General features: G+C 41.8%; 2 protein-coding genes across 2 annotated transcripts; one reads left to right on the top strand and one right to left on the bottom strand.

The window, feature by feature from the left end:
- The first annotated feature begins 4,000 nt into the window (after positions 1 to 4,000).
- LOC147255534 (transmembrane protein 198-like) lies at positions 4,001 to 9,501 on the top strand. The gene is made up of 5 exons (XM_086213316.1): positions 4,001 to 4,275; positions 5,051 to 5,348; positions 7,098 to 7,688; positions 7,791 to 7,912; positions 8,036 to 9,501. Exons 2-5 carry the CDS (start codon positions 5,195 to 5,197, stop codon positions 8,183 to 8,185), a joined length of 1,017 nt encoding a protein of 338 aa, XP_086069442.1. The 5' UTR covers positions 4,001 to 4,275; positions 5,051 to 5,194; the 3' UTR covers positions 8,186 to 9,501.
- On the bottom strand, positions 8,662 to 12,963 carry LOC147255533 (matrix metalloproteinase-19-like). The gene is made up of 9 exons (XM_086213317.1): positions 12,777 to 12,963; positions 11,783 to 11,871; positions 11,557 to 11,687; positions 11,257 to 11,469; positions 10,889 to 11,134; positions 9,898 to 9,999; positions 9,645 to 9,809; positions 9,371 to 9,498; positions 8,662 to 9,283 (listed from the first exon to the last, which is right to left on the bottom strand). The coding sequence occupies exons 1-9, from the start codon at positions 12,891 to 12,893 to the stop codon at positions 9,047 to 9,049; spliced, it is 1,428 nt and encodes a 475-aa protein (XP_086069443.1). The 5' UTR covers positions 12,894 to 12,963; the 3' UTR covers positions 8,662 to 9,046.
- Positions 12,964 to 13,706: the final 743 nt, after the last annotated feature.

The raw sequence follows: 13,706 nt of genomic DNA, 5'->3' as shown, positions 1-13,706 counted from the left end.
AAGCAAGTACAAGAGCCGCTTGCCTCTCAGTTTCAGTAGTATTTTCAATTTAAGAAGATTTCAAGAACGTAACTGATTCATTGGATACAGATGCCAGCAGTCACCAAGTCAAAACGCTTCATTTGGAGATAAAACATTATTTATCAGGTGGATTTTGGATGATTTTCCAGTGGGTAAATGACAAAATAGTGTCACATGGTTTCAATAATGCTTCAGGCTTCTAACATTTTGAGAAAGACACTCAAATCCATCCATCCATCCATCCATTTTCTATACTGCTAATCCATTAAGGGGGTGGGGTGAGCTGGAGCCTATCCCAGCTGACATAAGGTGAGAGGCGGGGTTCACCCTGGACAGGTCACCAGTCCATCACAGGACCAACACATAGAGACAGACAACCATTCACACTCACAGTCAGTTTAGAGTATCAATCAGCCTCGTCCCCTCTTGATGTCTTTGGACTGTGGGAGGAAGCTGGAGTACCAGAGAGAACCCACACAGGAACAGGGAGAACATGCAGACTCCACACAGAAAGATCCCGTGCTGGAGCCGGGGCTCGAACTTGGAACATTCTTGCTGTGAGGTGACAGTGCTGACCACTGCACCACCCTGCCGCCGACATTCAAATAAAAAAACATCATTTATTTTCACTGACCAAAGCAATTTTCTTTTAAATTCATAGAGTCAATATAACCTCCTTTACATGGGCCTTGAAACCTCTCAGGTGAAAAACACATTTTATTTACAGAGGAAAAGTGATCATGATCGATTCTCCCAGCTCTGCAGTCACAAATGTCATGAACAATCACACACTGAGAGGTCTTGTAAATCAATTGACTGCATGTTTTTATATTTCAAGGAGCAACCGGGCCATCAACAGAGTGTTATAAATACATAATTCATATGGAATCGGAGGAGAAGATTGTCCTCTATCGCTCTCTCACCTCTCACCAATCCTGCAGCGATTATTTTTCTCTGATTTATGAATGTATGGATAGCAGATAGGCTAAGTACAGTATGTCTTATAACTGCAGATTAGAAAATGTTCACATAGGCAATTGTTTAACATCCATTCCATTAATCATTCCCTTTTACGACAATAACTGATTGTTTGAGCCGTGTTCAGTACAGAGAACCAACATGAGAATCACTTGACTGCACAAATATTCATTGAAGCTTGTGATATGAAAGTGTACAGCTGCAGTGCTTATTGGTCCTAAAATCCATGCAAGCATGTTTCAGCTTTCTTCAACAAAATAAAACATACCAGTCAGAAGTAGTTCTTCTAAACTTCCTGCAGATGAGAGTGAATGGTTCTCTGCCTCTGTCAGCCCTGTGACCGGCCGGCGACCTGTCCAGTAGTGGTGGGGAGACAGACTCTTCTTACATTAGTGATTATTTTGAGTTGCTGCATTTAAATGCATCATGCAACTCTGATGCTGCGTCCTACTTGTATGTAGACGTGCGATATAAGCTCAGTACAGTAATACAGATACAAAAATGTGATGACTCCAGGGATAAGTTGCTCTTTTTCATTTCCTAGTTCTAAAGAATTCATCGTGTGATCCCATTCGGTGTAGCCTTCCTCATCTGGTTCAAAGTCTCCTTCAGTCTGTCAGTCAAAGAGGCAAAGAACACAACCAACAGCAAGAGGGTGGGTGCAGTTTGGAGAAGAACGGGGAAGTCTGATTCCCCACTGATAGGCTGAGCTGGTATCAGATACTAAAAACTTAACTTTCTTAACTTACTTAACTCACTTAACGCTACTGTCCATGTTTTACCCCAGCTCTTGCTTTACAGGGTAAATAGTGTAATAAATACATTAGAAATTAGCACAGTAAGTTCAAATGTTCTAATATCTACAACTTTATGATCGTATGATTGCCTGCAGGTATGAGCCTCCTCGCTAGCATGTGTGCCTCTCATGCCAATGGCAACGGGTTTGAGTCTAGTGGCCGACTGACTCACACGACCCAGGTTACACTAGAAAAGAAAATGCTTCCGTGGGTCATTCTGTAGTTAGTTTAAATGAACATATTTGGGCATAGAGTTTGTACATCTTGCAATTAAAATGTCAAGAAATCCCTCAAGCAAGAATGACACATGTGATAGCATTAATGATAAGCACACAATCATTATAATCAGTAGGGTTCATCTTCTGAGGGAGAAACCAATATCTGTTAAAAATGTGATCACAACCCAGCCCACTGAGAGATCAACAATGGAGTCGACATGCACACCTCCAAAACCAAACAGACAAGCCTTCCACTCATTTTCTCTAAAAGCACTCCTGTACACATTTCGCTTATCTTTCAAGTGTTAAAATAGCATGTTTTAGTTTGATGTGCCGCAGCAGACAATAGAACGATGAGTGATGAAAGGAATGGCTCCTGCTGTCTCCCAGAGGAGGAACTTAATTCTAACCAGCTCCGATTCACCGACCATGTCAACCTTACCGCTGCTCGCCATCTCTGCAGTTATGATGATCTGCTGCTGCTGCTGCTGCTGCTGCTGCTGCCGCTGTTATTAATCTGCTCCTTCTCCCCTGACATTTGCTGTTGTGTTTGTGCCATAATTCAGCCATTAACTGGACGTGAGGTCTTTCATGCTTGGCTGAAAATACACCTCTGTTCAATATTGTGCTGCAGATTATGAAATGAGAAATGCAGGTTTACAACAGCGAGGGGCCTGTGCCTAAAATATTATGAATACTGAGAAACTGTAACCTGGCCAAAGCAGCTCCCTCTTGATTGAGTATTGATTTGACTGCATTTAACCTCTGAAAAGCACAAATATTTTGAAATTGCCAGGCTCAGACTTCGACTCTATTTCAGTGTTATTATAACATCACCGTAACAGCACCTTTATACAAACTACTGTGAAATCAAAAATTGCTATATTCATCTAAGAGACCATTTGTCTGTCAGGGATTATGCAGAAACTAGAAAGCCACTTTTCAACAAATTTGGTGGAAGAGTGTAGCACGGGCCAAGGAAGATCGCACTAAATTGTGGGGCAGATAAGTCATAGCACCACCTGCTAGCAACGAGAAATTTCGTGGGTTATTTTTTACACCTTCGTGTAATAATGGGCTTTGGGATATATTGCGTTACCATTTTAATTTGAATATTTCATCTTAAAACTCCAACCAGTAGCAACAGGACTCCTCATGGTCAGATCATTTCACATGTTAGTTGCGAGTGAGGACATCTACGAGCTGAGTTTAAATCATAGTTTTGGTGACACCCAGCGATTACAGAAAGTAAGGCTCATGTAACACGCATCTTTTGAATTATACAGTGTTGTCTCCGCATGATGACCAGCAACATACGTGTTCTCTTGTGCCACCTGTAGGAATCCATGTTTGTTCCACATTAAACTGTTCCTTCATGCAAAATCCAAATATCATCGCGTTTGAACTTTAATCCAAAAATGAGAACAAACCCAACTTTACAGAAAACTACATTTTCACTTACGTGCTGGGGTTTAGGACTTTGTCCACCTCTGATTATTGCTTGGGAGGTCAGTCCCATAACAAAGGGATGAAATATATATGTCAGTGGAATCCCACAATTAAAAAAATATTAGGGGTCAAAACAGGCTCCAAAGTAAAATCCCTGTACTTCATCGTGACTTGAGCCTTAATAAAAAGTGACGCTGAGTGGAATGAAGGTCAGAAAGGGTCATTCTATATCTGGATCAACAAAGAGCTTGCTCGTCTCCTGGGGTTCTACACAATAATAACAAAAGAATTTGAAATCACATTGACATGATTCCCAAAATATTGAAACTGATAGTAACATCTATTTTGAGTGATTTTGAAAAAGAATATTTAATGTCATGGTGTCTTATGTTTATGGAAGTATATTCCAGATGGCAGCGGCTCTGTACTAAAGCAGAGTCAATTGAGGTTCCTGGAGGATCATGGGTAGCGAGGGCTGAACCCTCGGCCTCGGACTTGGCAGCAGCCTCGCGCTGTCGCTGGGGGCAGATGGTCTCCCTCTCAGGCATCAGCTGTTCACATGAGCCCAGATGAAGGTCTTAGTGCGTCAGACGTGGAGTCTCACCCACAGCTCGCAGAGGGAAACACACACACACACACACACACACACACACACACACACACACACACACACACACACACACACACAGTCACTGCTGACAAACTCCAACACGCTCATTGTTCGCTCTACTGCAATCTGATCAACCACCAGTGAGGATTCTTTTTCGAGTTTAATGCTCACATTAACATTTTGGGGATATGACTCATCCTAGGTAAGTTACATCATTTCATTTGTCTGCCATTTTTAATTGTTATTTATAATTCATATTTTTTTTGATTCATGAAACAAACTTTTTCAAGATGTTAAATTTCACAAAACATCTAACCATTTAAAAGGGGTTCCTCTACAGGACTTTAATTTCCATTTTGAGTTGAAGTGCTTTTTTACACTCCGCTTGAGGGCACAGGGTTGACATGAGCAGACAGGAGGCTCACTCACCTGCTAAACTCCTCTAATTCCATTTGCTGAACGTGAGCTTTGCCTGAACAGCTTAGACACCCTTACAGTAACACAAACCGTAGCCAGACACTTGAACTGCAATGTAGCATAGTTTATTATTTTATGCAGTCAGTCAGTTTGAGTCAGGAAATATTGGCCGTGACACTACTGTCTTTATTAGCCGTAGGGATATAATCTGTCATTGTTTATCTGTAAACACAGTAACTAACCACATGCTGAGAACAAAAGGTCTGTCTGTGGGAAGCAACCAGGTCACTTCCTCATCTGTATCCTGCTCTGGAACAAAACATGCAGGAGAAATAGCCAATAAACTCGGAGGAAGGTCCCCAGTTTCCTCCTCTGGTTCCTGGACTGGAAGTTGAGAAAGCTGCATCCTCTTATAGATTAATTTAAATAACAACGCTAAAGTTTAAAGATATCCAGTGTCTTACAAATTTAAATGATAGCAATGAAATTACTTGATTTTGTGCAAACATGGTGTCAGTAATTGTTAAACAAAAATATGGATTTGTATTTGTATTTTACAGGTGCACAACAGGAAACCGCTCAGTACAAGTTCTTCATTCAGGAGCTTCCCTTTTCCCTGGATGCCAAATGCAGGACGTTCCAAGTTCCCTTCCACAATGAACAAAGGACATTCACAACCACAATAGAGATTATAATCCTGCACGATGGCAGTCAATTCAGCCTATGTATCCGAGGAGCCAGGAGCTGGTTTAGCCGAGGTGGACATATGCATGCTTGAGATTAATACCAACCATGAAATCATCACATCTATCATCTGCTCGGTTTGCCTGTCACTCGGCCTCATCTACAGCTTTTTTGGTATGTATTCATGATACCAGATACTTCCTAGAGGTCAGGGCGGGCTAATTACACCCACCTTACCTGCTCGCTAAACCCAGGGTGGCAGGTGTCTTGGAGCTGCCAGGGGTTTAGGGTGGATAAGCCCCAAGCTACAGAGGTAGAGTCTGTCTCTGACTGAGGCAGCACAAGTGCAACCTGTGGATCTGACCGAAATCGTGCTGGGTTCTTGACAGCAGTTCAGTATTTTTATATAAATCTTTAAATTCCAAGACATCGCTGACTTTTAACCAAACAAGCAACTGAAAGCTGAAAAGTCTGTAATTCCTTTTATTGACTGTGTTTTCGTCTACAAACACGCATGACGATAGGAGCAGTGTGTACTGTGGACTTGTTCCCTTCACACATGTGACGATAATGCAAACACACATGTTGCCAAAGTCTGCGTTCCCCCAGTCAACCTCGCAAAAAAGGGGGAGGTTTGATCTCCTGCAAGGAATTTAAACAAATAATCATCCGAAATAAAAGAGCATGCAGGCAGCGTTAATGGAGAAGGAAAATACTTTTTCCAAAACATTTCACCATGGCTGAGTTCATTTTAGCTCCAGTATGAGACTTAACCAGACTTCCTGACTTCAATTTATGGAAATATAGCCAGTTTCCCCTTTCAGCCTGAATATGATTTAAGGTCTTATGGTCTTAGGTCTAATTTACCCCCCCATTTATCTGCAGTACTCTAGATTATTAATAAAGAAAAGTTATTTGATTTATAAATGAGATGGAGCGATATCAGAACTTTAAGTGAGTGAAACGTAAGGTCTCATCTGTGCATTTTATCTCAGGGAAACATATGAATAGATCTACAGCAAATGAACTTCTTAAACAAGAAAGGATATTTTGTTTTTATTGATTTGTTTGTATTGTTCCTTATTGGTCTAAATGGAGCAGGTCAGAGGCAGCGAGCAGCAGTTTTCACCCTGGTTGATTGTACCTCATTATCTGATCAGTTCATCTGATGATGATGAGAGATGTCAACAGAACGAACTTTAACTACTCACATTTGAAGCATGACTGACTTCTATAGAAGTTAATCAGTGTCCTCAGTTGTAGTTGTGAGCATACATCAGGATAAAAAAGACATCGAGTACACCCGACGATGTACTTGAGAGTTTGCAAACTGATATTTTTGGCTATAATGCTATAATTAGAGTTAGTCGTTGTTATCTGAGAGGCTAGACATTACACGTCTCAGAGGGAGAGTGGCCGTCAAGTAACCGAAGGGTCGCTGGTTCCGTCTTCACTTCCCCCCGGTGACCATGTCCAAGTATCCTTGAGCAAGATACTGAACCCTAATTGCTCCTGATGGCCCTCCGACAGACTGGTGACCCATCCAGGGCGCACCCTACCTCTGCCCTACCCTCATCACACCATCCACAGCAATCTCACTTAATGTGTTGATCAGGGGCCGTGTAACTACACTAAATAAACTCAGACTTCGGAGACTGGCTCCTGTTAACAGCATTATGTTAAAACTGTGTATGTATGGTGTGGTGCCTAAACTTATCTTAACTGTGCTGACACTGTTTTTATAAAACGCCTCTTATTTTAAGAAAAACGCCAAGCAATATTTTCCTTTATTCCATTGGTAGGTATTATAACTAATTGGCCTACGAGGAAATAGTGATGTCATGTAATGACAACATGTTTCAAATCAGGATTAAATGTATTTTGTTTTATTTCATTGTTCAATGTATTTTACTTTACTTCCAGGATACCGCTGCTTCAAGATGGTTATGTTCTTTTCCGGCTTCATGTTTGGATCTGCAGCCGTGCTCCTGTTGTTCCACAAAGAGCCTGTGCTGGAAGCCCACCTGGGCGCAGAGACCAAAGTGGGGATTGGCCTGGGTGTGGGTGTGCTCTGCGGTCTGATGACTCTGCTGGTGTCCACTATGGGACTCATCCTCTGTGGTCTCCAGCTAGGCGGCTTGTTCTCCCTCACCGTTCTTCTGGTCATTGGCCAGTTTCACAGCCTTTCTCCAGAGTGGGTGCCTCTTAGTGCCATCATGGCTTCCAGCATTGTCACCACTGTCTTCACTCTTCAGTGGCAGAAACTTTTCACTATCATCTACACGTCTGTGTTTGGAGCCACTGCCGTGATGCTGTGTGTGGATTACATGGTGGGGACGTTCATGCTGCCCAGTCAGGTGTATGATGTGATTTATCAAGTTGCCCCACGTCCAGTCTGCTGGTATAACTGGGTGATCACTGGGATCGGTCCTGTTTTGAGTCTTACAGGTGTGTTGGTGCAGTGGAACTGTACTGCCAAAGGAGTATCACACTCAGAAGATAAATCCAGTCTAAGTAAGCGATGAATTCAAGTTCAGGCTGCTTTCATGTTGAATATTTTTGCGATGTAGTTCACTCGGGATCATTTAACTCATCTCTGATCTGGCTTCTCCTCAGTTGGACAAAAAAAACAGAAGAAACATTCCAAGAAGCCAAGATACACTCAGTCGAGGAGAAGACCTCACCATCGCCGCAGACCCCCACCCCTAAAGCGTTATGCTGGGGATGTCCTGGCCCCGGTCAGTGCATTCAGAGAAGCTAACTCTTGCCCTGACAAGAACGTTTTCATTTCCTCTGATTGCAGCAAACCTAATTTACACACGTCACAGTAGCAGTAACAGTGTGTTTCTCCTTTTTGCCAGAGTTACATCCAAAGCCTCCAGGAGCGCCAGATGGGGACTGGCTCCTCCACCAGCAGCATCAGCACCATCACACACACTCTGATTGACTTTGACTTTGAGACGGGCTCCATGGTGCCTCTGACTGCTGCGTCACCGGTTTTTGAGGTCTGAAGATATTCAACTGGAGGACATATGTGAGGAATCCAGCTCCTCATCATTCATTTGAACTGTTCACTTGCACAGACACAGTTCAAACATTTGGAGCAGGTACATCAGCTTCTGAAGGGTGACAAAAACAACACAGCGGAGGTTTTGTTTTCCACAGTAGTGCTATTTTGTTTCACAATCTCTTATTGTGAAAATGCTATTACATCGTATACATCGTCTAAGAAACTGTCACTGAATTCATACAGTCCATGGGTCAGAACACGTGTAAATTAGGGCTTCTCTAGTACGGTTACAAACAATAATCTCACACTAACATGCAATATGATTCAAGCTTGTACAGTACAAAAAAGGCTAAAAAAGCTAACCACTGACAGCGGAAGGACAGTTTCATTGAATGCAGCGATTAATGCTTGAAACATCTGCATCTAAAATCCATAAAATTTTAAAAATACTGAGATCAAGAGACCAATGCTGTCAATCCAATTCGATACAAAGAAAATACACATCTGTAAATATACTTCAATTCTGAGTTAAAAAAAAAAAGATCCAGCTTTAAAAGCAACTAAACAAGTGTTTCAGTTATTTCTTACATTTACATGATAGATTTTTTTTTTCTTTGGTTTTGCATGTTTTGTCATAGCAGTCAGTGAAAAAATCAAACATTTCAATTACCGGCATTATGAACCACTTTTTGTGTGATATATTTGTTCAAGTAGTTAAAGACTTTAATTTGCCCCCAGGGGCTATGAAGTCCCTGCATCACACACACGACTCTGTGAAGGTAAGAAAAGAAACTCTCCCTGTTAATGTATTGAATCACTGTGCAGTGAGGTTTGTGTCGAATCCCTGGTGGCCTCTAGTGGCTCAGTCTTCACACTGCATCCAGCGTGTTGCCACGTTTTGAGAAGTTTGCTCCACTGCCTGCTGTTGCTGGTTTACACGCCAGAACTGGGTGCCTTTGAACATGTATATATGACCGTTTGTCCATGTTACGGCAGCATCGGTGTGGCTGGGGGCCCCACGGAAGAGATCTCCAATGGGTTTGGGATATGAACCGAAGTCTGTTGGCCTGATCTCATCCCACTGCCAGTATTCAGAGCCCTAAAATAAAGGAGTGAATTGTTTACTAGATGTTTTTTGAAAATAAATGTGTGAAATAAATGAACTGAGGCAAATGTAAACTCTTACTTTGAAAAAAATCAGCTTTTTGTTTTCACTGAAGTACAAGGCGGAGTCAATATTCGCAGGAATATTAGCCAAATGTTTGGGGAAGCCGTGGTCAAGCTTGAATCCTGTGTATCTCCATACTTTTTCTCCTGTGAATTTGTAAAGAAGAGAATGGTTCTGTAAATACTGCAACAACCCCCACACAGTTGACTGGACCCCTCATTTGCAGTAAAACTCAGCCAGCGTTATATATCATGCCCTTGTGACAAATTATGAAACTATGCTATTAATCCACCTCGCAGAAAATAAGACTTCCCAGTCCTCTGAGAATGAACAGCTGCATTGAGACTCCCTGGCAGCTCCTTCCACAGCGTAGAGATCAGGACCGGAGCGTTGTAGCCTGAGCTGGAAACCGTCCACACATACTGACCACTGAAAACATATGTCTTACGCGAAGGACCTGAGGGGACACAAAGCGGAGTTAGGAATATCCTGCAAGGGGGCAGTCTTGAATCAGTCTTTTAAAGAGGCAATTTTCATGCTCTAACCCAACATAACTGCATCCAGGGGGGCCTTGCAAGGATTGGGAGTAATTCCTCCTGGAATTAAAGGGCTGGGCTTTCTGGATGAAGAAGTCTTCACAGGCTTTCCTGTAAAGAAACATCCACAAACATGCTGCATTAATTTACCTCACACTCAGCAAGTAGAAGCGAATAAATGGGATTTAACACACCAATGTAGCTGGAACACATATAGTTCCTGCTGTGAGCACCAGTAAGTAAACAATGGTTAATCTGCAGTTTATGAATCAAGATAACAACTAGAGTTAGAATATGAACTAGAAGTGGTGAAAGTGATTAAAAATAAGCAGAAGATATCCTTCTCTCCCGTGTGTGTGCACTAGCAATTCACTGAGACTTGCTGAAGGCTTGGTTATCAGCTAATGGTAACGGTTGGGAAGTGTTAGCATACCTCAGTCAAAAGTCATCAAATAGTTCCTTGCCTGCAATAATAGAACTATAGTTGTACACATCGCTTGTTATGAAATAACAAGTTAAGATTATGAGACCGTAGACTTAGAATCAGACAGTCGGAAATGCTTTCCAGACACAACCGCTGACAAAACCTCAAAACTTCCACCAACAAAAGAAAATGTTTTCTTGTCAACTAGAGGAGTGACAATGTGTAATCACAGCCTTTGTAAAAGAGGATGACGATGATCACTCATAAACAAACCAAGGTCCTGGCCCTTATCAATTTGAGGACTGTTGACTGAGGTATGCTAACTTTCCCACCCACTGCCATTCATTGCGCTAAGCTAACTAGCAGTCAGCTCATGTCAGTGGGTCTCCGCTCCTTAATGCAGCGCAGAAGAGAGAAGGCTATCTATCTTCTTGTCTGACTCTGGTCAGAATGGCAAATAAGTGAGTTTTCCCCAAAAGTATCCTTTACAGTAGCCAGTAAGGTAACTTTAAAGGGGCATTGGGTGACATGTTTCTGAACACATACCCCATCATTCTAATATCACTCTGATGTTACCGTATAAAGCCTGGATCCCTCGGACGTCATCAGGATGTAGCTGGAAGTTGGAGCGGTACCCGCTGTACACAGGCCCCATGACTGCGCTGTAATGCTGGGAGTGACCCAGGCCGAGGGCGTGGCCAATCTCGTGCGCAGCAACAATCCTCAGGTTGGACCCGTGATTCTTCCCTTCTGTCCACAGTTCATCTTCATCAAAATGCACCTTACCTGACTCGGGAAAGTCAGCATGGGCTAACACATGGCCTGGAGGTAAATGTAAATGAACGTCTTTAAGATGTGGAAAAGCGCTGAGATCACAAATCTGCTCTAAATCTTTCAGACATCTTTTTATTTTTTAATTTTAAAATAAGGATAACTGCTCCAACCTCTCCCATCGAAGGGCACTGGACACGTCTTATCCTTCCTGTGAAACGCGATTTTTATGTCTGCTCTTCCCGTCTGCAATTCCTTGAACCTGAGGGGTGACGCATCACTCCAGTACCTGAAAGCACTCTGGATGGCCAAGCGGGTCTTTGCTTGACCCAAGTCAGGGGTGTAATTATAGATGCGGTAGGTCAGCAGTTTCTTACGCCAGTGACCTATTCATAAAGAGAACATTTCATTTAATTTTCACAAGGGTTACACAGCCGTTTCTGTAAGAATTTGTGATATTCATAGTTACCTACCCATGGCTCGATATTTGAGATTTTTGTGATTAAAAAGGTCTTCTTGACCGCACCGAGGTTTGTACATCATCGCCAGGGTGGCTGAATCTAGTTTTCCTGTTATTTGCAGGCCAGTCACTCTCTGAAAAATTCTGGGGACACAAACAAAAAGGTTACAGCATGATTCACACTGGTACAAATACATGCAAACTTTCCTGAAAACGTATCTCAGATGAAATACGGTCACCTAAGAGCTTCTGCCACAGCCTTCGGTTGATAGTCACGACCTTTGCTGTCCAGCGGGATGTGCAGATAACCGTATTTCCTTAAATAAACCTGAAGAAAGACAACTCATTTTAACAGAGGCAAGGAGAGACATGCATCTCCACTGAGTCCTTGATTTTATTTTCTGATTCACACAATTCACAGGCGGCACTGGTGTTATTACCTGGACCTCGCTTTGTCTTATCAAAGCCTCTCTCACCGATCAATTATTGCATCCGAATAGATAGCAATTACATTTTATTCGTGCCGGAGGAGGAATTCTCAGCCTTTGCTCGAGTATAAATACAAAAGTTGCACATTAAAGTCTTGCATTTATGTAAAGGGAAAGTACTCAGTGCTTTGGGACTGCAATACTATTATATTTCACCAGATTATTACTAACCAGGCATGAATGTCAAAGCAGGATTTTACTTTTGTTTCCAGTGGATTTCATTTTGAACTTTTTTTTCTTAACAAACTGCAATTAAAAATGATTGTCACTATTCTTGATTGTATCTCTCTTAGTTGTTACTTGGCTGTTATTTAATTTCTAAAAATGGTCAGAACGGTTGCAACAGATGTACTAAATATTATGAAGAGTGTCAGTGACTGAACAGTGTACTGATTTGTTCAGCTGTACTTGTATACATTTTTACAGCATTTGATGAATGCTTCATGCTTTGCTGCAGAAAAAACATGGAAAGTTGTCAGACAAACGAAGTCAAGCAAAAAATACGAACGTTTTCTTTCCTGAGAGGAATCAAAGCTGAAGTACTTCAAACGTGTGCTTAAGCAGTGCACTCGAGTAAATGTGTGTAGTTACATTCCAGCCGTGAAATCGGGTTGCTGCAGTACTTCATGGCGATATTAAAACTAGATGAAGATGCTTTCTTTTTGTTTCTGCAGCCTGAACGATAGAAATATAATTGATTCATATTTATCAATAATATAATCTACAGTTCTGAGCATCTTCTTACCAGTGCTTCCGTGTATTCCTCTTTGCCCGGGGTGATAGATGAAGCTGCTGTGAGCAAAGCAAGAAGCATCATTAACTCCAATCTATATTCCATCTTTAGGTTTGGGTCTTTTTCCATCGCTGAGGAATAAAGTCAGTCTCAACACAGCTTGGCCTTTTCCACGGATTGAGCTTTAATTCTCCCTCAATGTTTCTGTAGACTCATTCCATCCGCATCTGCCCCCCTTTGCTCAGTGTTTAAGCTGTGTGGTTCAAATTAAAGACTGAGTTTTTATACCATGAAGATCTTGTTGGGGACCTGCCTCCTAACCACATGGTAAATCTTTAGCAGGAATTTGATGTGCAAACTAAAAAAAAAAACCCAAAAACCTAAACTCATTCATATTTCAGACACACGATCACGCCTTCTTCAACTATTATTTACAGCCATGTGTCTCAAGTGTATCAGATAACTTCAGTGCTTACATCAAAAAAGAAACCAATAAATGGATGAGTCGACTTTAAAAAATATATAAGCTGCCCATCTTTTGTTTCAGGTGATAATCAATGATGCACTGTTGTGGGGAGAAAAAAAGACAACTTCAATTTTTAATTAAATTAAACGGTTGAAAAAAATATTCCAGACAACATGACTTAAATGACAGATGTGCCAATGATACTGCTGGTGTTTCTTATTCAATATTGATGAATCCATCTATGGAGTATCCATTCATAAAGTGAACATTCTTTCACTGCATGTTCACAGCTGTGCGAGGAAAACAACTAACCCTGCCTCCCCCATGAGACAGCGGCTAATTATACTTGTCACAGTGCGGAACATTCAAGACAAACATTGACGCCTCCGTGCAACCGTTGCCACAAACTATCTTCTGAATGAGCTACGCCTCTGTTTCTGCTGGGACATTGTGGAGTGAGGCTTTTAAAAAGTGGG

Source organism: Aulostomus chinensis, chromosome 9 (genome assembly GCF_037954235.1).
Source record: "Aulostomus chinensis isolate RoL2024-O1b breed Wild chromosome 9, RoL_Achi_v1.0, whole genome shotgun sequence".
NCBI classification, from domain to species: Eukaryota; Metazoa; Chordata; class Actinopteri; order Syngnathiformes; family Aulostomidae; genus Aulostomus; species Aulostomus chinensis.
The sequence above is the reverse complement of the archived record's forward strand: the minus strand, read 5'-3'. Positions and strand labels throughout refer to the sequence as shown.